The 26,725-nt window shown below is 43.7% G+C and overlaps 1 protein-coding gene across 4 annotated transcripts in view; it reads left to right on the top strand.

Moving 5' to 3' along the window:
• Positions 1-13,806, top strand: part of Ddx6 (DEAD-box helicase 6) — a 36,607-nt gene extending 22,801 nt beyond the window's left edge. For all 4 annotated transcript variants that reach the window (XM_021637912.2, XM_021637911.2, XM_021637909.2 and 1 more), the window contains exons 9-14: positions 70-198; positions 1,329-1,445; positions 2,781-2,844; positions 6,679-6,780; positions 8,021-8,203; positions 9,578-13,806. In XM_021637912.2, the coding sequence (XP_021493587.1) occupies positions 70-198; positions 1,329-1,445; positions 2,781-2,844; positions 6,679-6,780; positions 8,021-8,196 (588 nt within the window). In that variant the 3' untranslated portion in view covers positions 8,197-8,203; positions 9,578-13,806. The remainder of the gene's footprint in view (positions 1-69; positions 199-1,328; positions 1,446-2,780; positions 2,845-6,678; positions 6,781-8,020; positions 8,204-9,577) is intronic.
• The last annotated feature ends 12,919 nt before the right edge of the window (positions 13,807-26,725 follow it).

Consider the following 26,725-nt stretch of genomic DNA (forward strand, 5'->3'; position numbering starts at 1 on the left):
GAAATGTATGCATTTTCAGTTTAAGAGAGAAACCCAGTCTAAACTCTTCTCTCTTCCCCCAACCTTCAGAATTCCCATCTGCAAAAACCCTATGAGATAAACCTGATGGAGGAACTAACTCTGAAGGGGGTGACCCAGTACTACGCATATGTAACAGAGCGTCAAAAAGTGCACTGCCTCAATACACTCTTCTCCAGGGTAAGTACTGGGCTGTTGCTTCTGCGCCCCGTCCTCCACTAACTCCTAGTAAACTGAGCAATCGCATCATTTTCTCCATTATTTCAACTGTAAAGCCGCAGCTTTGGTTGATTGAAGGTTGCAACTGATTGACATAAATGCTTTACTTTTATTGTTAAAAATAAAAGTATAGTTACAGTTTATCCTGATTACTTAGATTCTGTGTTTGTAAATACATTTAGTTGCTAGAATTTGTGGCCTACAGAATCAGTACTGAAGATGTTTTGCTCATTTTGTAGAAATGTCCAGTGAGGCAAAAATATAGCCCAGCTAAGGTCCTTCATGTTTTGGCTCTCATGGTATAAGTAAGCATCTATTTTACATTCATTGAGCCATTGTTTTTCAAATTTTGGTGCTATTCACGATTTCATTCTAAAATGTCTCCTACACTTGCTGAAAGGCTTACCTGTACTCTTAGGCTCAAGAAGACTGCTGTGTTGTACAGGAAAAAATGCACTAGATAAGCTTTTTGCAGGTGTGGGTTATTGGTTTGGGGCTATAGCTGTATTAAGTAAGGCATGCTTAAATAAAAGAAAACAAAATTACATGCTTACCTGTTTATAAAATGTGATCCTAACTTTGTATTTTCCCCTAAAAACAATGGTTCTTTTTGTTTGTTTTATTTAATTGTTTATGTATGAGTCTGTGTCGGGTTGTGTGTGTGTGTGCGCGTGCACGTGCGCGTGCGCAGCTGCTGGCAGAGTCCAGGAAAGGATGTCAGAGCCCCTAGAAGTAGAGTTGGCTATAGGCAGCTGTGAGCTTCACAATGTGTGGACTGAGAACTGAACTTGGGTCCTCTGCAAGAACGGTGCTATGCTTATCTGCTGAGCCATCTCTCTAGCATGGAAGCAGTGGTCCTTACTTGTTCATTCAGTGAACAGTGAGTGGCATTGTAGAGCATGACTGCTGTGAAGAGAGAGTCTGTATTTTGTCTCTCTGTTGGTTAGGTGGCCCTTATGAAATACTCTTCTGTAATAAAACCAATTCTCATCAACATTTGTTTACTAAATTTTTATAAACTTTTGGCTAAATATTTTCAAGATTGGCAAATAAATGTTTTTGTCTTTCTCACACTTCTCTTTTGTGCTCAGCTTCAGATAAACCAGTCGATCATTTTCTGCAACTCTTCCCAGAGAGTAGAATTACTGGCCAAGAAGATTTCTCAGCTGGGTTACTCTTGCTTCTATATCCATGCTAAAATGAGGCAGGTGAGTGTAATTGAAGAGCTTGAATAGATTTAGTAAAAATTCTTTTCCTGCTGGGTGTGGTGGCTCACGCCTTTGATCCCAGCACTCTGGAGGTAGAGGCAGGTGGATCTCTGAGTTCAAAGTATTTCTTTTTGTTTGTTTTAATGTTCCACAAATGCCTTGTCTTAACTAGGTATTAGTGGTAGAGCAGTGTACTGAGTTCAGTCCCTGGTACCAGGAAAAGAATGAATGAATGGAAGACTGTTCTTTAGTAGCCATAGAAACCTTCACTTAAACCAGCAAGCTTAAAGAACAGTATAGAAATGTCAGGTCTCTTGGTCTGTGTCTGAAATCCTAGCACTTAGAGGAAATGAAGAGTTTAAGGTCATTCTCTGCTACATACTAAGTTTGAAAACAACCTGAGCTGCATGAACTCCTGGGGGTGGCACGGAAAGGACATAGTAAGGTTCATTCTTTCTCAGGTAATTTCTGGATTTGTTCTGTTTAATGCAGTAACCTATTAGATAGCTCCATGTAGCTGTTCAAGTTAGTTAGAAGCAAATATATAAGGTTTTGTTTCTTAGTCAAATTAGTACATTTCAAAAGTTCTGTTGGCTCCCTGAGGCTAGTGACTTTATTGGAGAACCAAATGCAAACTTTTTTTTTTTACAGAAAGCACTGTTCTAGATTTTAATATAAGTAACTCCTCCTTAAATGGGAGTTATACATTAGATGCCATAAAACGCTTATTAGAATAATAAAATGGAACAAATGTAGCAATATATTGTCATAAGTGTTCTGTGACTGTGATGTCAGCATATCTTATTCTACCTGTCCTTGTGATGATAGAAATGGTAAAATGCTTGCATGATGAAGTGTATTATGTAGACATTATGAGTGATAGAGCTTTTGACTGCTACAGAAAGGTTATTTGAACACTGGATACTGCGGCCATTTATCCTTTTTATCTGCTAGGTAGCCATGACAGTTAAATGACATAGATGGTGTCTGTACACTGTAGATGCTGGGCACAGTGATGACTGCCGTCTTAGAGTGACACAGAATTGCATCATTCCTCAGAAGTGTGTCATTTAAAACTAGAGATCATTTCCAGAATTTTCCATTAAAGTTTTCAGAGCAAAGTTGACTATGGATAACTGAAACCAGGGAAGGCAGCTAAACCAGTATATATGTGGTCTACAAGCGGTTTCTGTGTTTGTTTTTGGAAAAGAAGCATAGATACTTCCATAAACTTGCGGGGATGAAGAACTGCAGATAGGAGAAACCACAGTGGAAAATTTGAGTTGTCTATAAATTTTACTCAAGTAGTTTATCTCCCTCACTTCCTCCTCCCAGGAACATCGAAATCGTGTCTTTCATGATTTCCGAAATGGCTTATGCCGCAATCTTGTTTGCACTGGTAAGTGTTTATTTCTTGTACCCGCTATTTTCTTTATTGTCTGAGTTACTTTGTGTCACATAGTGAGGCCTATGACTTAGTGATCATACCCTGCTGCCACTTGGGGAGCTTTTGAAGTTGAGCATGGGTGCTCTTAATTTAGTTCCTGACATTGGTTCAAACCTGACTCTAGTATTGCACGTGTGGCTGTAAACAAGGCTTTGTGTTTGTGTTTTCTGAACAGTTCTAACATTAAAGGGTGTGCAGATACAAACATTACTAAAAAATTGCATTTTAGAAGTTGTTCTGTGTTTTACCCTAAGTTGAGATGTTCTAATTTTTGGTTATTTCTTTACCTCAGAAAAATAAACCTGAGTAGGGTGAGGGAGACACAAACATAGTTCAGACAAAACTAATAGATTCAGTGACTTCCCAGCTGTGCACTTGGAGTTTAATCTCACTGTTAGTATGTGAAGAATAATTATCATTTGAGTAAGTAGAAGGACTTGGAGTTGGAGCTATAATGTATACATTCATAAGTATATTCTTTATTATCATATGAATTTTTAAGTATGTATGTAGCTATATAATCACTCAGATAAAATTTTATTTTAGAGGTATTGCTTGGTTGATTGGGTTTTTTTGTTTGGTTGGTTAGTTTTAGTTTTTTGAGACAAGGTATTACTGTTTAGTCCTCACTTTTGGGGTCCTTAAGCAGGCTGCCTAAATACTAACACTCACTGGCTTTGTTGGATGTGTAGACCAGGCTGGTCTTAAACTCCCTTCTTTTCTCAGCTGGCCTTTGCCTCTAAGTACTTGGGTTAAAGGTATGCACAACCACACTAGCGCACACACTTTTTTTTTTTTAAGATTTCTTTTAATTCGTGTGCATGTCTGTGTGTGTGTCTATCTGTGAGAGTGTCTGCCACCTGTGCACGGGTGCCTGCAGATGCCAGAAGAGGAAATTGGATCCCCTGGAACTGGAGTTGGAGGTAGTTATGAGCCTGCTGATGTGAGTGCTTAAAACTGAATTTGTGTCTTCTGCAAAGAGCAGCAAGTATAACCATTGAACAGTCTCTTTAGCCAACTATTTTAGACTATTTTTGAGTCAGGATCTTTGTGAAAATACTATATTAAAAAATGCTGCTTCTACCAAATGTTAAAATTGGTGGTTCCTGGTAATCAGGAAGTGACTATAAAAATAACTTATGTACTTCCTGTTTAGAGCTTTTAAATTGTTTTGTTAGGGGTTTTTTTGTTTTGTTTTAAAAACAAAAACAAAAACAAAAAAAAATCTAAATGAAGTTGCCCAGGCTATTTTCTAACTCACAGCGATCTTTCTGTGTTGGCCTCGTGAGTGCTGGGATTATGTACTGCCGTGCCCATCAAGAATCCTGCAGTTTTGAGTGTAGGCACCCAGTACTCTCTGTCCTCATTACACATACACACACATACACTGTAATGTGGGGCCGATCACATTTTTTTTTTCCTCTGCTCTTTTTCTTCTATAAATCAAAGGTACCATACACACTAAATTGTAAATAACCATTGTTCCTTTGTTGATGTTCTCCATGTGTTGGTGGTCCATGCCTTTAATCCCAGCACTTGAGAGGCAGAGGCAGAAGGATTTCTGAGTTTGAGACCAGCCTGGTCTACAGAGCGAGTTTCAGAACAACCAGGGCTACACAGAAAACCATATCTTGAAAAAACAAAAAAATTGTTGATAGTCAATGAATATTTACTCTTTTATTAGCTAGCTGATGCAAAAAGCATCTCTACACTTAATAATCATGCTTATGTTACACAGGTGCACATGTAGTAGTTTTCTTCTCCAGATCTGAATTTGAGAATTTCATTCATAAACACATTGTATTTGTATCATTTCTATCCCTCCCTCTTCTCCCTTCCAGCTCCACTTGTACTTTACCCTTTTAATTAGTGACCTCTTCCTCTGTAGTTACGGCTGGTTTTTTGTACATGGATGTGCAGACATATAAACATACACACAATCTTTTGCTTAGTTTTGCCTGTATATATGTGTGTGTTCGGGGCTAACCACTCAGGTTTGTGGCCTCAGCTGTTGACTGCTGTAGTTCATATTGAGGTGGGACCTTGTGAGACTTTCCTTTATCCATGTAAGGAAGCCAACTGGTATGGTCTTTTTAAAATTGTGCAGAAGTATTTGTCTGTATAGCTGTATCTATTATAGTTTTTCCCACATTTGGGAAACCCATAAAATAGCTTATTGCTGAATGTTGATGCTGTTAATCAAATTCAGTATTCATAAGAAAGTAAAAACTGCATTTTCATCAGGTACCCCTCCCTCCCATTTTTCCACTGTAAGTAAAAAGTTGAGGCTTAGGAGTTGTCAGCTTAATCCCTAAAACTAAAGAAAAAGGAAGATGATAGTAGTTATAGTATTTGTACAATGATGAATAACTACCCTGATCAGTTGTTTTTATTTATTTGTTGAGTCATGGTCGTCTCATGTAACCCGGGATAGCTTGGAGATCAGCATGAAGCCCAGGGTGACTGTTTCCTCTCCTTAGTGAAGTGATTATGAATGTGGACTGTATGCCAAGTTTTACTGTATGCTGGGATTAATCCTAGGGCTAAGGTTTTATGCACTGCACTTAGTCAAGCTGCAAAAAATAAAATGCTGGGGCTAGAGTGATGGCTCAGAGGTTAAGAGCACTGGCTGCTCTTCCAGAGGTCCTGACTTCAATTCCCAGCAACCACATGGTGGCTCACAACCATCCATAATGAGATCTGGTGCCTTCTGGCCTGCAGGTGTACATGCAGACAGAATATTGTATACATAATAAATAAATCTTAAAAAAATAAAATAAAATGCCATTTCTCCTTACAAAGAATGCTGGTTTAATCAGAAAATTGGTATTAAAACAGAGCTTGCATACTCTGTAATCTTTATTAAAAGTACTAGGCTTTGATTTAATAACCTGCTCAGAAGCAGCCTTAATGGTATACTAATGAATGGGCAGTAAAAAAATATTAGCAAAAAACAAAAAAAAACCCCACACACAGTATTTGGTGCCAGATGTTGTATAATCAAGCACTGGGATAGGGGGTCAGGAAGGGTGCTTCAAGTTCAAGGCCAGCCAAAGCTACAGAATGAGACCTCTCTTAAAAATAGTTAAGCTTGCCAGGCACTGGTGGCACACATCTGTAACTCCAGTACTCAGGGAGGACGGACGAGGCAGGCAGATCTGAGTTTGAGGCCAGCCTGATCTACAGAGTGAGTCCAGGACAGCCAGGGCTACACAGAGAAACCCTGTCTCAGGAAGAAAAAAAAAAACCAGCTTGGTTAACAAGGGAATAATATGAAATCTTTATTATTATCATAAGTATTTATTAGAACATAAAAATAATAGCTGTCAAGTAGTTTCAGAAGAGATGGTATGTTGGCTTTATGAACTGGGTAAGTTTGAGACATAGAGAAAAGGGGATTTCAAGTTTGAAGACTTGGATAAAAAAAATGGTTCATAAATATCTAAAAAGGTACGGCAGTGTGTGCTTGTAGTCCTAATATATTTAGGGCTCTGAAAGAGGAGCATGAATTCAAGACTAGCCTGGGCCACCAGAAGCCCTATCTCAAAAAAGAAGTCAGTGTCAGGAATGATTTTTATTTTTTATTTTATTTTTTTTTTTTTGGATGGGTATTCTGAGAGAGGTAAGGGAACCTATTTATGAGCCTGTTTTGAGTTGGGGACTTTGCATATTAGTTTACTTCAGATGCTTTTTGTAAGTCATTTACCATAAGTAGATGAAGGACTTCTAAAAACATAATTGGTGTAATACTTTTCAATAATGTGTTTTGTTTGTTTGTTTTTTAAGATCTGTTTACCCGAGGTATTGATATACAAGCTGTGAATGTGGTAATAAACTTTGACTTCCCAAAGCTGGCAGAGACCTATCTTCACCGTATCGGAAGATCAGGTGAGTCAAAAGGGAAAGACCTAGCAGACATTGCTTGACAAGAAATTATCATCTCTAATTTTTATTTTGGGAAGGTAAAGTATCATAGCCATGAGAACAGTGAAATCACAGCAATTTAGTTGTTTGATACTAAGTATTTTTTTCATTAATGAAATGTTTTAAAGGTAGGCTGTCTGGACATGGTACACTTGGGAAGAAGAGGCAGGTGATAGCTGTGTATTAAGGAGCCAGCTGGGTTTATAAACTGGTTTTGAGGCCAGCCAGGACTACATAATTGAGACCCAGTCTCTAAAAAAGAAATAAAGGGTAAAATTAATCTGGCCATAGTGGCACATATCTGTTAGTCTCAGAGCTTGAGAGGCTGAGGCAGGAGAATCATTATTATGGTTGGAAGGGAAGGGTGCTGGAGAGATGGATTTGTTATTAAAGACCTTGTAAAGCTCTTAGTTTGATTGCCAGCACCTGTATCAAGTAGCATAAAATCATCTGTAAACTGCAACTTGTCTAAAAAAAAAAAGGTGGTCACATATTATCTCACAAAAAGAAAGTGAAATACAAGAAAACTTCGTTGATTAGATAGTGTAGTGTTGTGTGAGTGTGCTGTTCAGTGTGTACTTTGGCAGCCGTGCAAACAAGCATCCATTTTGTTATTTTAAGAAAGTAAAATTAAGTATAGCTGTCCCTTAAGGTTTGTGTGAAGTGGGCTTCAGGACCCTTGCCAACATACAAGTCTGGTTCTTTTAGTGTCTTAAAAGCATGTGGTAGTGCCAGGTGTGGTGATCCATTTCGTTAATCCCAGTACTGGAGAGGCAGACTGATATCTGTGAGTTCAGCCTGGTCTACAAAGAGAGTTCTAGGATAGCCAGGGCTACACAGAGAAACCTTATCTTAAAGCAAACAAAAAAGCATATGGTAGAGCATATACCTGGTGTAACTCTCACACATTGACCTATTTGTAAGAGCGTGTACTGGCTTTGTGAGTGGTTCTTACACTGTGTTGTTTAGGGAATGGTGGCCCAGAAAAGTAGCCTGTTCAGTTGATGTGCGGTAAGTTGTTTTGTTTCTGTTTTTTCTGTCTTGTTTCTGCCATTTAGAATGGCACCAAATGAAAGTACTAATGTCATGTGTTTTGCAGTATTACAGAATTGTATGTATATATTGCTTTAAGTTATTTTATTTACCACTTGTTGCTTTTTTATTTTTTGCACATTTTAAACTTATTAAACACATTTTTCTTTAGGTCGCTTTGGTCATCTTGGCTTAGCCATCAACTTGATCACATATGATGATCGCTTTAACCTGAAAAGTATTGAGGAGCAGCTGGGAACAGAAATTAAACCTATCCCAAGCAACATTGACAAGAGCCTGTATGTGGCAGAGTACCACAGCGAGCCTGTAGAGGATGAGAAACCTTAACAAGCACGTATGTACCCGTAACAGTGAACAGAGCCTTCAGACTTAGGAAAGAGATAGGTGCTCTTCCTCCAACCTCCTGTGGTAGCAGTAGCTACACCCAGTGTCATAAGTATGAATGAGAACCAAGCATTTCTTGGGTGAGGCAGCCATGTCATTAGAGATGAAGCCAGTGCTGCTCCTGAGACAGCTTCCTGACATGGCTATGTGAGTCACACCTATCACAGATTTGGAGCATGGACAGTCTTGGTTTAAATATATTTCCTGCTTCGTTCTCCCCCCAACCCCTTTTTTATCCCCCCAAGACAGCGTTTCTCTGTGTAGCTGTGGCTGTTCTGGACTTGCTTTTTAGACCAGACTGGCCTCAAACTCGCATAGATCCACCTGCTCCAGACTCCCCAAGTGCTGGGATTACAGGCATGTGCCACCATGCCTGGCTCCATCTTTTTGTTGTTGTTTTTGGATGGGTACATTAATAAATTAGCTGAAAATACCTATAATACCTTGTTATCAGATATTAAACATGTTATAAACATGTCTGTGTTTTTTACATGCTCCTTCTGTCAAGATACATTGTATGAAATTTTTAACTAAAATGAGGGAGTGAAGTGAAGTGCCTCTCTTCCTTTCTCTCCTCACACCTCACTCATGGCTCAGCAGTAAGCAGTGCAGGCAGTTTCGGGATTTTCCGTAGGAGCAAAGCACACCTCTTTTCCTTCAATGCTGGGGCTTTACCCCAGGCAGAGCTCTGTGCACCACCAAGTGTCCCGGCACGAACGAAGGCTGTAACGGTTCCTGTGGCTTTAGAGACTTCCCAGGCTCTGTGTGGTGTGAGCGCCTGTCATGTCAGCACGCTGTGGAGACTTAGAATTGGGAATAGCCCTGTAACCAAAACAGAAACAAAAGGCATTTTTCCATATTCCTTTTTTGTTGTTTTATTTTGTTTTTGAGAGAGGCTTGGGTAGCCAGGGGTGACTTCAAACTCTTCCTCTACTGTAGGGCATTACCTTGAAAACCTAATCTCTGTGCTCTCGCTTCCTAAGTGCCGACATTAAAGATGCATGTATACCACCACACTTGGCCACTTACAGTCAGAGCTTGGATCTCATTCTATCCTGGCAGTGTCATTGGTTTGTTAGTTTTTCTGAGACAGTCTGTAGCTCTAGCTTGACGAAATAAACTCATGGCGACTCTTGCCTCAGCCACCCAGGTGCTTGCCTTTACATGCATGAGCCGCCACACCCAGTTTAGATTTCTTTCATGTAATTAGTGGATCCTAGTCCAGTAGAAAGTACTGGAGAAAATTAGGAATAAGAAAACATGTCTTTTTGTTATATGTTGCTTTCATGGCTGTTAATTTTAAATTTCTAAACCTTTTCCATAGGCTTTGACAAACTGCAGCAGGCTCCTTGGATCTGTGACACATCATTTTTTTGGGGGGGTGCTCTTCTCTTTGTGGGTTTTTTCATCTTTATTTTGGAACTATGAAGAGTTATATAAGAGCTCAAACATTTTTCTTTTTTTTAAACTGGTGAAGAGAAACTGAGAAGAAATAGACCTTTTTTGTTCCACTTGTTTGCACTGTGTGCTGACTGAACATTCGTTGCACTAACTGCTGGTTTTTAAAAATGTTTTTTGGGGAAAGGGAACAAGGAAGGAGGAAAAGAAAAGGGGAGAAACCCTAAAAAGAGAAGAATCTTGGTGAATACACATGCCTGTCTACAATTCTTCAATAGCTGACTCTACTGCATTTCAACTTCTCCCTGATTATTCATCCGTTTTTTAAGCCTTGAAGAGCTTATTACTTATTTGTGCGAAGTGCCTTATGCTACGAGACCATTTTAAGAATATCATCTTTACACACAGCCCAAGGAATCGACAAAGTCATGTTCTATTTTTTTTTTCTTTTTTTTTCTTTGCCTCTTCATTTTGGGTTCAAGTTGAAGTCTCTCTTCCTGTTCTACCAGTACTCAAACGCCCAGGGCCGGAAGGTGGACTAGTGATGTTAGCGCCATTTTCCTTTTCTTTATATGGAGGAGTTGATTCACAACTGCAGTCCATCCACACTGTAAATACATGTATTTAAAAAAAAAAAAAACAGTACCAAGTAAAATTTTCTTCTGGGCTGAGTAGATGCACCATCATCGCTCCCGAAGGAAAGAGCAGCCTCTCACTGCAGGAGCCATATGACAAGCCTCTGTGCTCTACAGCAGAACACTAACCTGGCTCACACGCCTCCATGAGCAGTAAGGCACACGATGTAAAGACTTGTCGGAGCCTTGACCCTCTTTCCTCTGGCAAAGCGCGTCCTGTAGAAAATTGGATGTGTATACTTGTATAAACTTTGTAAATAAGTTTTTTTCTGGGTTCATATATATATATATAAATATATATATATATACATACATATATATATTATTTTTTTTTGGATGAAGGTTGCTGGGATTAAGGGATTAGAGTGATTATGGGAGCAGCTAAAGATGAGAGGGGCTCAGTTTTCTGCAACACTAGATTCTAAGAACTGCTTTGGCCTCTTACCTATAGGAAACAGACCCCTGCAGAGCCCTGTGTTGGGAAAGGGCGGATGCCCAGGGTGCACCGCATGCTGCCACACTGCTCTTGTAGTGCGCGTGCAGTAGTCTCAGCAGAGAGCAAGGAAGCTGCACAGATCTGTGATTTCTGGGAGCCTTGAGAAGCTCTGTCATTTGGTTCTCCTGTCCTAAAGTTTGAGGAACTTCCCAAGTTCTGCAGAAGGGGAACAGAGATTAATCTTCCTTGGAGTATGAGAAGTAAATGGAGAGCAGAGTGAGAAGCATGGATTTGCACTTTACAGGACCAGCCAGTACAGCCTCGGCGGCCTCGGCAGCTGTGGAGCTAGTTGTCTGTGTCACCTGTAGTGTGAGTGCCCTCTGCCCACTTTGATGCATATATTCTTGCAGGAATGGGCAACCCCTGAGAGCTGTTAACTTCCATGCTGCAGAAAGCTGCTTGCCATTCTCCGTGCCGCAACAAGAATTGTCTGTCATTTTGCATTGTAAATTGCTGGCAGATGCTTTAGGTGGGTCGTGTTGCTTTAAATTGTGCCCCTCCCAACATGCTTGATGTTTGGCCTGATCTCCAGGCAAAAGGAGTGAGATGAATCAAAACCAGTGAACTTTTTTTTAAAAAATGTTTTTAATTCCCTTTTAACCCAGTATACTAGGTCAGTCAGGAGGCATCTAGGGAACAAAAAAAGCAAAAAACAAAATTAAAAAAAAATCGATTTACATATTCCATCGTTTTCAAAACTATGACAAGATATGTCGTGTGTATGCTTCCATGCTTAACTCACCTGAGTAAAGGAATCTGTTATTCAAAGTTGCTTTTTGACTTTGCCTAGTTGTAAAGCAAAACTATTTGTGATTTATCCCAAATTCCTTGGGGATCAAAATCCTATAGATGCCTCCTGATCAGACGTAATCCTGACCCCATAACAACTGTAGCAAGAGCTGCACAGTACAAACTCCCAAAAGGCAAGCCCAGTCAGTGTTGGTTACTGAACATAAACCAAATTAAGGAAGTCACTTTTTTAGGGAGGGTGGGGGAGGGGTCTTAAAAAAATCTCTTTGACCAACAAATCTTGCCCTTGTACTGATGCAGCTCTCCTTCTTCCTGCCTTTGGCGAGATGAGAGGGATCTTCCATGTAGAACATCAGCAGGAAAAGGAGTCTAAATGTAATTTGTTATCTCGCCAGAGGGCATGTGGGTAATTTAACAAGAAGTGCAGTCTCTTGCCACCTTTGGACTGCTCTGCCAGGTGCCGCATGCCGATGGGCCCCTCATAAAGCACAGACTCCATGGAGAGTGCTCTCAAGTGCAGCCTCTGCTGAGTTGTGGCACTTGGACTAGCTGGGCACCCCATGGGCCACCGTCTAGAGAGGCAGTGGTGGGGCGGTGCTTAGCTCACAGGAGCTGTTAATGGGAAATGGGAAGATGCCCTACTGACCAGGTCAAAGCCTGGCCTTTTTTTTTTTTTTTTTTAATCCCTCCTAATAAGGAATATTGCTACTATTGGAAATTGTCTTTTAGGTTCTTTCCAGTAAATTTTAAAGTAATAGTTATGTTTTGGTTTTTTTCCAGTGGTTCATTTGGATGAGAACTATGTCCCCTTTTTAACATTCAAATTATATCCACCTCAGTGCTTTTAGCCTCCGGTCATATAGTTGTGTAATAAGTTACAGATGTTACACACCTTGCTGCCTCAGGGCCTGTTTTGTTTTTCTCTCCCTTTGTGTTCTGAACATGAAAGAAACTTTCTTAGGAATGGAATATATTTACCATAAAATGATTTTTCTTGGAAAGGAAAACCTAACTAGTTCTAAATTATTTTAAATGGGTTCCAGCATCATAACATTGGGTTGGCCCAAAATGGTGGGATGGGGTGGGTGGTTGTCATAATTCGTTTTCAGAATGAGATGAGGGCATCTTTCCTTGGCCACCTGCTTTGTGCTGGATGCCATCTTGCTCGGTTAGGAACAGAGCACAGCACAAAGCTTGGAGTGAAGAGCATTGGAAACAAAACATCTCATTCTGATTATTTGGGTTTTTGTTTTGTTTTGTTTGTTTGTTTTTTAATAGGGGTGGGAGGGGAGGGTACTGTGTCCCAAAGGGAGGGTGTCTGCACTAAGGATTTAGAAACACTTTGGAAGCTCATGACCTCACGGGAAACTGCCTTTAGCCACACTCCTGACCTTTAGATGAGTGACAAAAAAAGATGGAATAGGTTCTTGGGAATTAAGCCATGTTATTTTAATTGGATACATTTTTTTCAACTTTCTGTGTATCTTTAAAATGGTTACTGTGGAATGATTTTCTTGCCAAATAGCTTTGTCAGGCAAAATTATTGGCCTCGTGAGAGGTGAAGTAAGCCAGCCAGCTTTTGGGTGAATTTATGTGGACTTTGGTGAGTTTGTAGTTCTTTATATTCATAAAGATAGTTTTTTAAAACTCCCAAAGCAAATCTATTTTCTTCTCTAATATAAAAACTCATCTTTGGAATAAAGAGTTAAGTGTCCAAGGGTCGTTACAGTTATGAGGTCAGAGGGAGCTAGCCTGGCCTGGACTCTGCCCCTCCACAGCTGACAGACTCCAACAGAGGTGTATTTAAATCTACAGTAGACAGAGCTGGGCAGGGCAAGGGAGGGGTGGGCCTGGGTTAGTAAGATACAGACTGCTGTATTTTAACCAGTGGTTGTTGGGGAGGGTGTCTGGAGAATACAAAGTCACTTCCCTTTTTTGAAACAAGACAAATTAGAAAATAAAAATTACAATTTTTTTTGTTCAGTAAAAATAAGAAAATTCTAATGTCCCTAGCCACAAGGGACCAGTTCCACTTTGAACAGTGGGAACTTAAAATTTTGAAAACATTTGGGGAAAGGGAAAATTGGCTTTCTGTTTAATTGGCAAATGTTCCAGTGGGGGGGGTGTTTTTGTTGGGATGTGTTACATTGTATGTACATGTCAATGGACCTGAGTCTTTACTGAGTTTATATATGGTTCAGAAAAGATGGTTGGTAAAATCTTGATTATTTCTTTTTGTTAATTTATCTCAATAAAAGCCCACTGGAACTCCAAGTGTCTTCTGTGTGTATTCTTGAAGTGCCTTTGGGAAGCTGTGAATATTTTACTATTGTACTTGAGGTTGTGAATCCAACCTGGTGTTTCAGCAATCTTGAGAGCTTAGTTGAAGACTTCTGTCCACCCTATATTTCCTGCTGGATGTACATGGTTTTCATAGTCGAGGTGAAGAACCAAGGTCTGTTGGGATTCTGAGTCATCTCCTCCCAGAATTATAATCGAGTGTGAGGCTGAACATACAAGTCTAGCAGAGAAAGAGCAGTACACAAACAGGCGTCATAATTTCCAAAGACAGCCCTTGCCAGGGAGCTGCCTAGGTACAACAAAATGCTAGTAAAAGATCAGCCTCAAGTGGAGAGGTAGGCTGGAGAAGGGGACTGCAGGACACAATTCACTGTGTCCTCCGCTTGAGCTCCAAGACTTAGTGCACATAAATAAATACCCACAAAGCAGTGGCTCTCAGCCTTCCCAGCCTTTTAATAAGGTTCATCATCTGGTACCCCAACCATAGAATTAGTTGCTTCACAACTAAGCTACTGTTAGGAATTGTAATGTAAATACCTCTTCCTATGGCCTTAGGCAATTCCTGTGAAAGGGTCATCCAAACCCAAAGGGGTCTTGACCTGCACGTAGAGAACCACTCTTGTAAACTGGGAAGGTGTGCCACAATGATAACTGTGTACAAGAACAAGTGTAGGGCACCGTAACTACTCAGCATTATAGGATTGGGGGGAAAGAGTCCCAGAGTAGATGAATAAGTTATTTTGAGAAAGCTTTGCAACCCTAGCTGGCCTTCAGCTCCACTGCCTCTGCCTCACAAGTGCTGAGGATCCAGGTGTGTGCCACCACACCAGATGTTGGTTTTTGGGTTTTTTTTTTTTTTTTTTTGGCAATGCAAAGAGTTCCGTGAGAAAAGAGTAACAAAGAATGCTGGCCTATTGGGCATCCATGTTTAAAGAAAAGGATCTCCCATCTGCCAAGGCACTGTACAAAAAACAAAAAAATTGGACCATGGAAATCAGCATAACATGCCCAAAGTTTGGAGGTTGTAGTGAAAAGATCCCAATGAGTCTTCATCCCTTCCTCTACCCTCTTTCCCTCAAAAACTCTGGCGTGTTAGGCATGGTGTGGAGTGTAACACAAGCGCTGTCTTAGGGTAACAGGAATTAGCACTTAGTTCAGGATATAAGATACAGTTTATGTGAAAGTCACGCCTGGTTACCCACCTTGAGATCTGGCTGTGTGACTACATTGTCATTGTAAAGGCATGGGGTTCTTGGCCTAAGAACCACTTAAGATTCCCGTAGGAGTAGATTTCCATGCTGTAAAAACGTGTGGATTCCCATGGCCACACTTCATCCTCCCTCGAGTCTAGAACACCATATGTCTGTCTCCCAGGTGCTTCCTCACTTTCTCCATAGACTGACTTGCGTGAGCCTTGAGCTTCCATTTAGACTTGCTTTCCAGGGATAGCCAGCCTGAGAAATTCAGAGGAAGGGAAGAGAATACAGTCCTCCAGTTCTCTTGTTTTGTGTTCCTTCCATTCCTTTATATGGCAGGGTTTCCTCTAGCTGCTTGTCCCCAGAGGTCACTGAAGGTGTCAGTTGCCAGTTCCTCTTGTTGGGTTCCCCTGTGTGTGTTTCTAAGCGCTCCTCACAGCAACCTGTTGGAACATGTCATCTGTTTCCTCTTAGAATCTAGATTGATAAATACATGGTACTAGTGGCCCCAGGAAATAGATTGAAAAAGAGCTTCTAGCCAGTGTTGGTAACACACACCTTTAATCCCACAACTCCAGAGGCAGAGGCAAAGGCAGGTCTCTTAGTTGGAGGGCAGTCTGATCTAGCCAAACAAGCTCCAGGACAGCCAGGGCTACACAGCTCAACTTGAGCCTTCAGTCGATACATTAAATGGTGTTACCAACTTAACATGCTGTGAGCTGCCACCACAAATTACTTGTCACCTAATTCATTAAGCTATAGGCAGCTTTGAGCTTTGCTAGTCAGAAGTTTTGGTTCTCAGAGGAGAAATACCTCCCCACCAGAGGATTCAGCAGTGGCTCCATTAAACTAGAAACAGGCTGTTCCTTGTTGACTTGGGGCTAAGGAACCAACAGGCAAAACACTAGAGTCGGGCTGGAGAGATGGTTCAGCGGTTAAGAGTGCTGTCTGCTCTTCCAGAGGTCCCGAGTTCAATTCCCAGCAATTACATGGTGGCCACAACCATCTATACCCTCTACTGCCCTCTTCTGGCCTGCAGGTACACATTCAGATAGAACACTATTATGCATACATCAATAAAATCTTAAAAAAGGAAAAATGAAACTGGGTTGTGGCTACACTCAGGATAAGGAGGAGTATGTCTGTGACAAGGCAGGCCCCAGGACCCCCATCCAATGTGATAAAAGTGGCCCTGTCTTAGGGTAGGCTAGACAGCCAACAGCCCAGAAGCTTCAAGGAAGATGGTTAGCTTCAAGGAAGATGGTTTGGGCTAGATCTTAGTGGTTGCTTGCCTAGCAAGTGCAAGTCCCTGGGTATGATCCCTAGGGCTGGAAAAAAAAAAAGTGGGTTGTTTCAGCATACAAAGAAAGTTTCAAGACAGTTACATGCAAGAAGCAAATTACAGTGAGCATTTATAAGCACCCTTGCCAGACTATTACATGGTCTGAGCATTTCTTTATTAATTCTCTTTTATCCTCTCATTCTCCTCCCACGTAAGCTATAATAATAAAGACTAGCCTTATGTCTTAGTCATAGAAGGCCTTTGCCTCAGCCAAAAGAGGCTTGAGCATGGCCTGAGGAGAAAGTGACGTGGAAGGATTTGTGTCCTCCTGCAGAAAGGTTTGACATATCTTTGATACTGTTTTGTGAGACAGGGTCTCACATGTCCCCAGGCTAGCCTTTAGCTCAGGTGTAGCTAAGGGTGATCTCGAACTTCATATCCTAATGCCTCTCTACCCTCCAAGTGCTCAGACGCTCATGTATCACCATATCCAAATTTATATGGTTCCAGGAATGAAACCCAGGCCTTCATGGATGCTACAAGCTAGAGATGAAAACATGCGGCCAACAATGTCTCTGACTTGAAGGCTACAGTTGAACTAGAGAGAGATAAATAGGACCAAACAGATGATTAGGCAGCCTACCCAGAGCTTCCTTATCCGAACAATAAGGAAAGACAAGAAAAGGGGAGATGACAAGAAAATAGATGGCTGTTGGAAGTTTTCAGAAGTAGTGAAAACCACAAGGCACCTGATTGATTGACTAGCCATCGAAATGCTGACTTTTCTCCTTTCCTCCTGCTCTCTTTTTCTTTTGACAAGGCCATGTTGTATTGCTTGGGCTGGTCTTAGCCACCATGCTCAAGTGATAGTCTCAGCCTCTTCAGTAGCTGGGACACCAAGCTTGCACCACCACACCTGGCTAGCACTTACTTCTAAATTATGCTGCCGTGTGTTTCATGGCTTTCCAAGCAGTCTTAAATATTGGGGGAGGGGAGTATTAAGGCTGGATACATAAAGATGATTAAGTGATAAGAAGGCCAAATTTTGGAGACAATTCCCCATCAGAATCTGAAATACATTTGCTTATCCCTCGTCCGAGTTTTTCTTTTCTGTTTTTTAGGTTTGTTGTTGTTTGTTGATTTGGGTATTTGTTTGTTTGTTTAGGCAGGGTCTCTGTCCTGGAAATTACTGTGCAGACCAGGCTGTCCTCAAACTGAGAGATCTGCCTGCTTCTGCCTCCCAACTGCTAAGATTAACAATACATCTGACTGATTCTGCTCTGTTTTGCCTTGTTCATTCTCTCTTCCCCTCCTCTTTGTCCCCTTGCTATTCTTTCTTGTCTCCCTCTCTTCTCCATTTCCTTCTCTTTCTCTCCTGTCCTTTCTCTTTTCTGGGTTTCTGTTTCCCTTGCTGAACTGTGATTCCTTGGTCCTGGGCATCCCCAAGCCGCCCTTCGTGTTTGATTCTCATGTGGGTAGCTGAGTTAAGAGACAGTGTGCAGCTGGCACACCGACCAGGGCAAGACCCTGTGGGACATGGCCCTGTTGCACTGCTTTGAGGCTGCTCTTTGTTTTTCTGACCACACTGTGGAGACGGTTGCCCCGGTGGGCATTCCTCTTTTGTCTCGGGCCACAGGCTTTGGTGGAATAAGCAGGGGGGTCCAGAAAGAGCAGCTTTGTGGTGGTGGCTGAGAAGGAGGACCTTCCAGAGCAGGATTCTCAGCTCTGGGTCTCTACCCTCTGGGGCATCAAATGACACTTCCACAGGCTCACTTAAGACCATCAGAAAACACGGCTATTTACATGACAGTTCATTACAGCAGCAAAATTATATTATGAAGTGTCAATGGAAATCATTTTATGCTGGGAGGGGGTCACCACAACATGAGGAACTGTAGTAAGGGGTCGAAGGAGTAGGAAGGTTGAGAGCCGCTGTCCTAAACGGATCTGTCGCGGTCAGGGTTACCATTGCTTGCTAAACTCCATGGCCAAAGCAGCCTGGGGAGGAAAGGGTTTAGTCATCGTACACTTGCACGTCAGGACAGGGGCTAAACAGGACAGGATCCTGGAAGCTGATGCAGAGGCCATGGAGGGGTGCCGCTTACTGGCTCGCTCAACTTGCTTTCTTGTGGAACCCGGGACCACCATCCCAGGGAGAGTACACCCCGCAGTGGGCTGGGCCCTCTTCCATCACTCACTAATTAAGAAAAGATCCTACAGGCTTGCCTACAGCCTGATCGAACTTATGGGTTCATTTCCTCAATTGAGGCAATTCTCTCAGATGACCCTAGCTTTTATCAAGTTGACATGAAACTAGCCAGCACACCAACCATGCCGTAAACATGCCTTCTCTCAAGCTCAGTGGACTATTTCTCAGCCACAGGACAGGCCGCACAATGGGGCATCTATCTCCACCCACAGACAGAGCAGGCACTGCCCTCAGCCAGCCACCTGTGGACCGCATCTTTGAAGAGAGCCATCGTTATTCCCACTTTGCAAAAGAGGAAACTGAGGCTCCAATAAACTGTATATGACTGACCAAATGTGACCAAACCAGGGCCTGCGTCTCTGAGGCTTTCAATGAGAGCTGCCTCAGTGGTCTGAGGTGTGTGGTCTGGGGACAGGCTCGGCTACCCCTCTGCACAGGTGTCTCTGTGGCTCGAGTGGACGTGGCTGCAGGTGGCACTTACTGAAAGTGAGTGGGAGGTGTGAGGGCCATCGCGACTTCGCCAACAAAAAAAAATCGTCACCGTCAGGACCAGCTGGGCCCCGGCCTGCCTCTGCTTGCCTTTCTTCCACTGTCTCTCACCACAACAGAAACTGCTTATCTGCAGGTGCGTAGCTATTCTAGGAGAACGAACGGTGTGTAACTTCCTATTAGCGCTGGGAGGCTCAGTCACGCCACCGGCCCGCCATCCCACAGCTCGGCCCCCTCCCATCACCAGATGCCTGCAGCTCCTCAGGCTGGAAGCTGCTGCTCCAGAGCCAGCCTTCAGCCACACAGCTCCCTTTCTCCCCTCCCATCAAACGGGGCCGAACCTGGACCCAGCCTGGTGGGGCTCTTTTTTAGTTTTCAAATGACTCTGGTTGGCTACATATAGCGGGACACGGGACAGTGAGTGGCACGTGTGGCAGTTTAATGGTTTGCTGTAAGCAGATACCCTGCCATGGGTCACGACACCGACCACGTCAGCGTCCCGGGGTTGGGACAATGAAGTTATGTCATTCCGGCATCACCGAATCTCTGAGAAACTAGTTGCTCTTTGCCTGAGAATGCCGTGAAGAGCAGGTGGCTAGAACCGGTGCACAGCAGGGAGGAAGACGGGGCGGCGGGCTGCCGGCATTCCTATGCAGACATCACGGCCTTTAAAAAGTGTTTCTTTCATTTTTGAGATTATAATATCATTGCATCATTTCTCCCTTTTCTTTCCTCTCTCCAAGCACTCCCATACATCCTATCTTGCTCCCTTTTAAATTCATGGCCTTTTTTTTTCATTAATTATTGTTACATACGTGTGTGTGTGTGTGTGTGTTCCTAAATACATACATACAACCTGCTCAGCTTGTATAATGTTACTTGTGTGTATGTTTTCAGGGCTGAGCACTTTCATTCTGTCTGTACCCTTAGCCAGCCACAGTTGGAGCAGGAAGGCAAGAATACTGAAGAGCTCGGAAATGAGCTGGGGTGATAGCTCAGGCTCTGGAGTGCTTGCCTCATGAACACAGGGACCTAAGCTCAGATCTCCAGCACGCTGCCTGTAGGCCCAGGGCTGGGGAGGCAGAGAGAGGGGCACCCCTGGGAATTTCCAGCCAGCCAGTCTAGTCAATCCGTGAGCCCTGAGTTCTGTAGAAAACCCTTCCTCAAAAACAAAAATGGAGAGCAGTTGAGGAAGACGCTTGACTTGACACTGACTTCTAGCTTCTAAGTACACAAACTTCTACATGTACAGAAAGAGAGAGAGGACATCGAGACATTGACACCTGGCTGGAAATGTCATAAAGATGAAGGACGGGGTCTTTGCTACTTTGTGGGTTCTTCTTTTTCCCATCCCATCCCCACCTGGTTTCACCCCCATCACTAGATAGGAACGAAGGCTAGAGATAAGAGAGAGAGAGAGATCCTTGAATCTTATTTCTTCTGTTTCTTCTTTTTCCTTTAGATTTATTTGTTGGTTTGTTTGTTTATGTGTATGAGTGCTCTATCTGCTTGTGCACCTGCATGCCAAAAGAGGACCCTAGAGAGTGTAGATGGTTGTGAACCACCATGTGGTTGCTGGGAATTGAAGTCAGGACCTCTGGAAGAGCAGACAGTGCTCTTAACTGCTGAGCCATCTCTCTTTCTCTCTCTTACTAATTTATTCACTTTACATTCTGATCATAGCCCTCTTTCATCTCCTCTCAGCCCACCCTCCTTTTGTTTCTTCTTTGAACACAACTACTAACAAACCACAACCAACCCCGCCCCAACAACCAACAACCACCCACCCACCCCGGCTCTTGGGGCCCTGCCATTTATACACCCTCTGAAATGTTCCCAGAATTCCAAATGTCACACAATCACAGAAACTATCTGCAGCTGGCAAAGCCATGCCTCTGCTATTGCACAAGGCAAATCCGAGCCAGCTGCTGCACCTGCAGTCTAAAACAACGCCTCGGCCCCACGGCCCCACGGCCCCACGGCCCCACGGCCCCACGGCCCCACGGCCCCACGGCCCCACGGCCCCACGGCCCCACGGCCCCACGGCCCCACGGCCCCACGGCCCCACGGCCCCACGGCCCCACGGCCCCACACTTGGGATTAAAATGAAAAAAATATATATATTTTGTTTTGTTTTGTTTTCCAAGACAGGGTTTTTCTTTGTGGCCTTGGCTGCCTGGACTCACTCAGCAGACTAGGCTGGCCTCACAGAGATCCATCTGCCTCTGCCTCCCAAACTGCTGGGATTACAGGCGTGTGAAAAGATATTCTTGTAGTATTTCTGTGTTTTGTTTTGTTTTTTTAAGAAACCAAAATTTCAGAATTGTCACTACAAGGATCCTAATGAAAAGGGTTTTTTGGTGTGCTTTTGTTTGTTTGTTTGTTTGTTTGTTTGTGTTTGTTTTCTCAAGAAAGTTTTTCTCTGTGTAGCCTTAGCTGTGCTGGAAGCCACTCTGTAGACCAGAGACCTTGAACTCAGAGACCTGCTTGCCTCTGCCTTCAAGTGCTGGGATCAAAGGGGTGCACCACCATCCTCTGGCCCTAACAGGAAGTTCTTAAGAAAAAAGAACAACAAACAGTAGCCACTCTGCAGAAGGCCCGTTAGAGATGCCGTTCAGCAACAGCCGACACAGAAATTGGGAAAACACTGGCTTAGACATTGAAGGGTTCTGTTTGTCAGGAGTCTGGGACTGTTGTGGGTTAAAGAGGCTGTTCAGTACAAAGAGGCTGAAGAAGGAGGATTGCTGTGAGCTTGAGCTAACCTGGGGTACAGCCAGCTTGGGCTCTGAGAACTTATCCCCCCCAAAACAAAACAAAACAAAACAAAACACGGATCTAGAGAGTACATACTGCTCTTCCAGAGGACTTGAGTTTGCCAATACCCAGGTCAGTTCACAAAAACCTGTGAGTCAAGTTTTGGGGATGCCCAGTGCCTCTGGCCTCCACAGGTGCATGTGCGAACAAACACACTTAAAAATAAAAACAATGCGGTGGAGAGATGTCTCAGTGGTCGAGAGCACTGGCTGCTTTTCCAGGGGGCCCTGGTTCAATTCCCAGCACCCACATGGCAGCTCACAACTGTCTGTAACTCCAGCTCCAAGGAATCCAAAACCTTCTTTCACACAGACATAAATACAGACAAAACACCAGTGCACATGAAATAAAAATAAATAATAAAAATTTTAAAACATTAAATTAAAATAAGTCTTAAGAAAAGAAAAAGCAGGGCATGATAGCAAATGCCTTTAATGCCAGCACTTGGGAGGCAGAGATCTCTGTGAGTGACAGCCTGGTCTATATATCGAGTTCCAGAGCAGCCAGGGTTCCCTGGAGAGATCCACTCTGTTTCAAAACAAACAAAAGCAATAATGTAAAACACCTAAAACAGATCACAACAATTAAAAAAGACCTACAGAGACAACGGGAAATACCCAACCACGGGCCCACAGCCTGTTTTGGTGTAGACAAGTGCTCAGTTGCGTTTGCTAGGATTTAGTTGTGATTTAAAATGTCTTTCTTTAGCAGGGTGTGGTGGCACACACCTGTGATTCTGCTCTTGTTGTTTCCTTGAGACAAGGTTTCTCTGTGTAGCTTTGGCTATCCTGAACTCACTTAGTAGACCAATCTAGCCTGGAACTCACAGAGATCCGCTCCGCCTGCCTCTGCCTCCCAGAGTGCTGGGATTAAAGGCGTGCGCCACCATCTTTCACAGAGATCTCTGAACGCTGTAAATCTCAGGGGTGGCCCAGCCTGTGGGGCAGAGTGCGACCATCGGGGGCTTGAGTCAGATCCCCAGGTGGCACTGACTTTGCTGACATGAGCTGAGGCAGTGAAATAGCCGGCCCCGCAGGGAGATGCTCAGCCACTTGGGCATGGTGGGTACCCTGACCCCATGCCATGTTCCCACGGGGAGACAGGAAACCACAGTGGTTGGGGTGCTAACAAGAGTCTGGGCAGGTAGAGTAGACAGGGTGGTGCAGGCAGCTGCAGCTGCCTGCTGTGGGGCCCGCACCCCCTTTCTGCAAAAGTGCTGTCCTGTGCAGAAAGGAGGAAAGGTGACTGAGACCCCCCACCCCCACTCGTGTGTGCAAGGGCTGGTTTTCTTTTCTTTTTCTTTTTTTTTTTTTTTCATTTTTTTGATCCACAGGTGGCTGTTGTTTGAGTAGAGTCCCTGGCCAAATGGGAGGCTCTGTCCTGGGGGTGCGGGGTGGCGCCGTGTGGCTCAAGCTGGCAGCTAAACTGCAGGAAAGCAAGTCCCACATGCCTGGCCTAGTCCTCGCCCCTCCTCCATCTCTCCTAATCTTGGGTTCAAACCTAGTTCTCCTGCACCCCTGCCCCTGCAGGCCTTGCTTTTTCCTTACTAGGGTCTTTTCTGTCCAAGGAACGGCCCAGACTAGGACATGAAACTTCAGGAGGCCCGACCACAAAGCGCACACGTCAGCCACCAGGTTGCCTACTGAAGCAAGTCTCTATTGCAGGCTTTGGACGGGTCTCTGGAAGGGAAAGCCTCAGCCTTGTTTCTTTGCTCAGCTGGCTCCCTCCAGCACCAGCCTTACACCTTGGGATAAGCTACAGCCCCATAAGCCCCATGCTGGCCACAGCCTTCTGTCTGTCCATCTGTGCTGCTATTTGGACCTCCCAGAGCCATTCTCTCTTTCCTACCCTGAAGGCCTGTGAAGAGCCCCTGGGGTTCAGTCTTCCCTGAGGCTCTGTGTCCCAGGGAAGGTCGAACCTCCCTCTGAACTTCAGTTTCCAGCAGCCAAAACAGAGACGAGGGCACCGTCCTGCCTCACTCCGTGTGGACACATAGCATGCTCACCCCATCTCCACACCACCAGCCCTTACGATAACAGTAAAAACAGTCAAGGAGAGGGGGAAGCTGTGGCCCCTGAAGGGTGATCAGAGGACGTCATACAGACTGGGACATGTCTCAGAGGAGGTGAAGGGTGGGAAGAAACATCCCTGAGAAAGATGAGAGGGGACAGCCCGACAAGGAGGCTGAAGTGCAGAAGCATCTTTCAAGAGTCACAAGGTCCCAGGTGTCTGGGATAGAAGTAGGAACAAGCCAAGGAACGGAGATGGTAAGTGTGCAAGCTTGAGGGTCGGAGAGAAACTCCAGGCATTGTCCCCAGGGCCTATACCCGCAGTGTGGAGGGCAGAGCCAGGGAGCCTCTGCGGTTCACTGGCCGCCAGCCTAGCACAGATCAATGAGAAACTCTGTCTAGGCGATAAAGCGGTGACACCCTTCTCTGGCCTCCATGTGTCATACTCACCCCCAACATGTGCCCATACGCCTCCCACAAAGAAAGCGATCGGACAATTCATAGGTTTTGCCCTAAGCTGTATAACAAGGACTTCAGAGAAAACATAGACAGTCCCTCGGAGCCGGGCTGAGCACAGGACGTCTTGCAGCAACAGTCACTGTCAGTGAGACAGACGATAACACAATGCGAAGTGAGTCTCTGCTGCCCCCACAGGATACAGCAGACAGACTCGTCAGCCTGGTGATGCCAGGGCTGGCTAGACCTTCCTGGGGTCTGGGAGGCTCCCTGAAGGATGTAGAGATAGGAGATGATCCCTTCTGTCCTAGAAATTCCTTATTGGGAAAGGTTCCCTTGATGCCCAAGAGCAGGCTTCTATCTGCTGAGACCAAAGGCAGCGCTCTCCAGAAGCCTACCAAAGCCAGGTGTACAGGAACATGCAGTCCCCGTGCTTGGCCAGCCATCTGGGCTCAGAATTTATCTCTGGGATTCCTGACCACTGGATCTAATGTAATAGAGATTCAAATATCATTTGGGTACGGATAATATTAAAGTTTTTGTTTGTTCAAGACAGGGTTTCTCTGTGTAGCCTTGGCTGTCCTGGACTCACTTTGTAGACCAGGCTGGCCTTGAACTCATAGAGATCCACCTGCCTCTGCCTCCCCATGTGCTGAGATTACAGGCGTGTGCCACCATGCCCACATTAAATTTATAAGAGAGTTTATTAAAATGTCTCTATTAATATATAACCTTGATGGATAAATAAAAAGCTAAAAATTAGGGCCACAGGTATGAGCAACAGACATTGAACCCTGAAGACTAAGGTATTCCAACAAGACAATGATCTAAGCAGCCTGGCAAAGAGTTTGAAGCACTGTCTAGGAGGACTGTCTAGGTGGTGGGCTGTTCTCTGTCATTGTAATGGACACATAAGCCATTTGGACTCTGCGTTTTTGCTATAATTGATCCTTCTCGGACCTCTGGTGTCACTAATGGCTAGCTGCAGCTTTCTCAGCTTGGCGGCAGCCAGCTCCTTCCCCAAGGCTGCTGCCACCTTGTTAATGCACTTAGAGCTACCAGCTTTCTGGTTAAGAAAAGGCGATAGGTTTGCCCCGCCATCAGGCTTCATATGAAAGGGTAAACGAGTCACAGGTAGAACTTGTCACTAAAGGAGCAGACCTTGTAAATGACTTCTCTCAGCACTAACTATTCATGTCTCCGGCAAACGATTAGGTGAAAAAGAAAAATGGTTTAAAGTCCCTGCGTGGTTCTCCGAGGGGCTAAGAAACTGTTCTAAATTATATAAAGACCTAAGGATATAAAAACCTAAGTACGTTCTGAGGGTGTCAGAAAATGATTCAAGATGTATAAATGCAAGTCGTAAAGTTATAGAGAATAATTTTTTAAAAATATATATTTTATTTATTTATTATGTATACAATGTTCTATCTGCATATACACTTGCACGCCAGAAGAAGACACTGGATCTTATTATAGATGGTTGTGAGCCACCATGTGGTTGCTGGTAATTGAACTCAGGACCTCTGGAAGAGCAGGCAGTACTCTTAACCTCTGGGCCATCTCTCCAGCCCTATAGAGAATAATTTAAGGGATATGAAAATGGTAAATGTTTTGGATTTTCCCTCTTCTGTGCTATTGTGACACTAAGATTTCAAAGGCTCAGAGTGGGAGGCTTGGAGAGCTCAATTGATAAGGCTCCTGAGCCTGACTCTGAGAGTCCAGGGTTCAAGTCCCAGCTACCATTCGAGGCAGCCCCTGGAAGTTTAAGCATGGCTCAGACTGAGGCTCAGAACTCAAACAGAAGAGAGCGTTGAGAATGAGGCTCAGAGTTTTAACCTTGATCAGTGGAGTTCTGATAAGCCGGTAGAGCACCGACTATTTACTACTCAGTCAAGATTTTAAATTTCCTTTGGCTGTCTTTTAAGAATAGACTTAGAGGTGCTTCTCGCCAGGCTAAAACTATCTCTGTCTAATCTGTATATGTGGCTCTCTGGACTGAAGAAAAAATGGTCACAGTTTTTAACCCAAAAGCTATATTCATTTTTGCTAAGACTCAAAGGTGTGTGTCTATTTCTGCTGTTTAACGATGCGGATTTTAGCACAGATTTCTGCTAATATGTCTAGAACTTTTATCTACTTTTGTAAACTAACACTTCATGTAAGCTGTAGGGAGTCAAGAAAATCATAAGACTTGAATCCACCTGTCACCAGTCAAATGGACCCCAGATAAGTACAGCCTAAGTCTTCTACCTGTCTATTTCCAAGGATGGGATCTCTTTCCTAGTTTTGAGACTTCTCCCCTTCCCCAATTACTAGGACTATACCTGAAGGTTCAAATGTAATTTCCTAATTTTTTTTCTGTATTTTTTGAGATAGGGTTTCTCTGTGTAACAGCCCTAGTTGTCCTGAAACTCACTCTGTAGACCAGGCTAGC

Source organism: Meriones unguiculatus, chromosome 1 (genome assembly GCF_030254825.1).
Source record: "Meriones unguiculatus strain TT.TT164.6M chromosome 1, Bangor_MerUng_6.1, whole genome shotgun sequence".
In the NCBI taxonomy this organism is placed as follows: Eukaryota; Metazoa; Chordata; class Mammalia; order Rodentia; family Muridae; genus Meriones; species Meriones unguiculatus.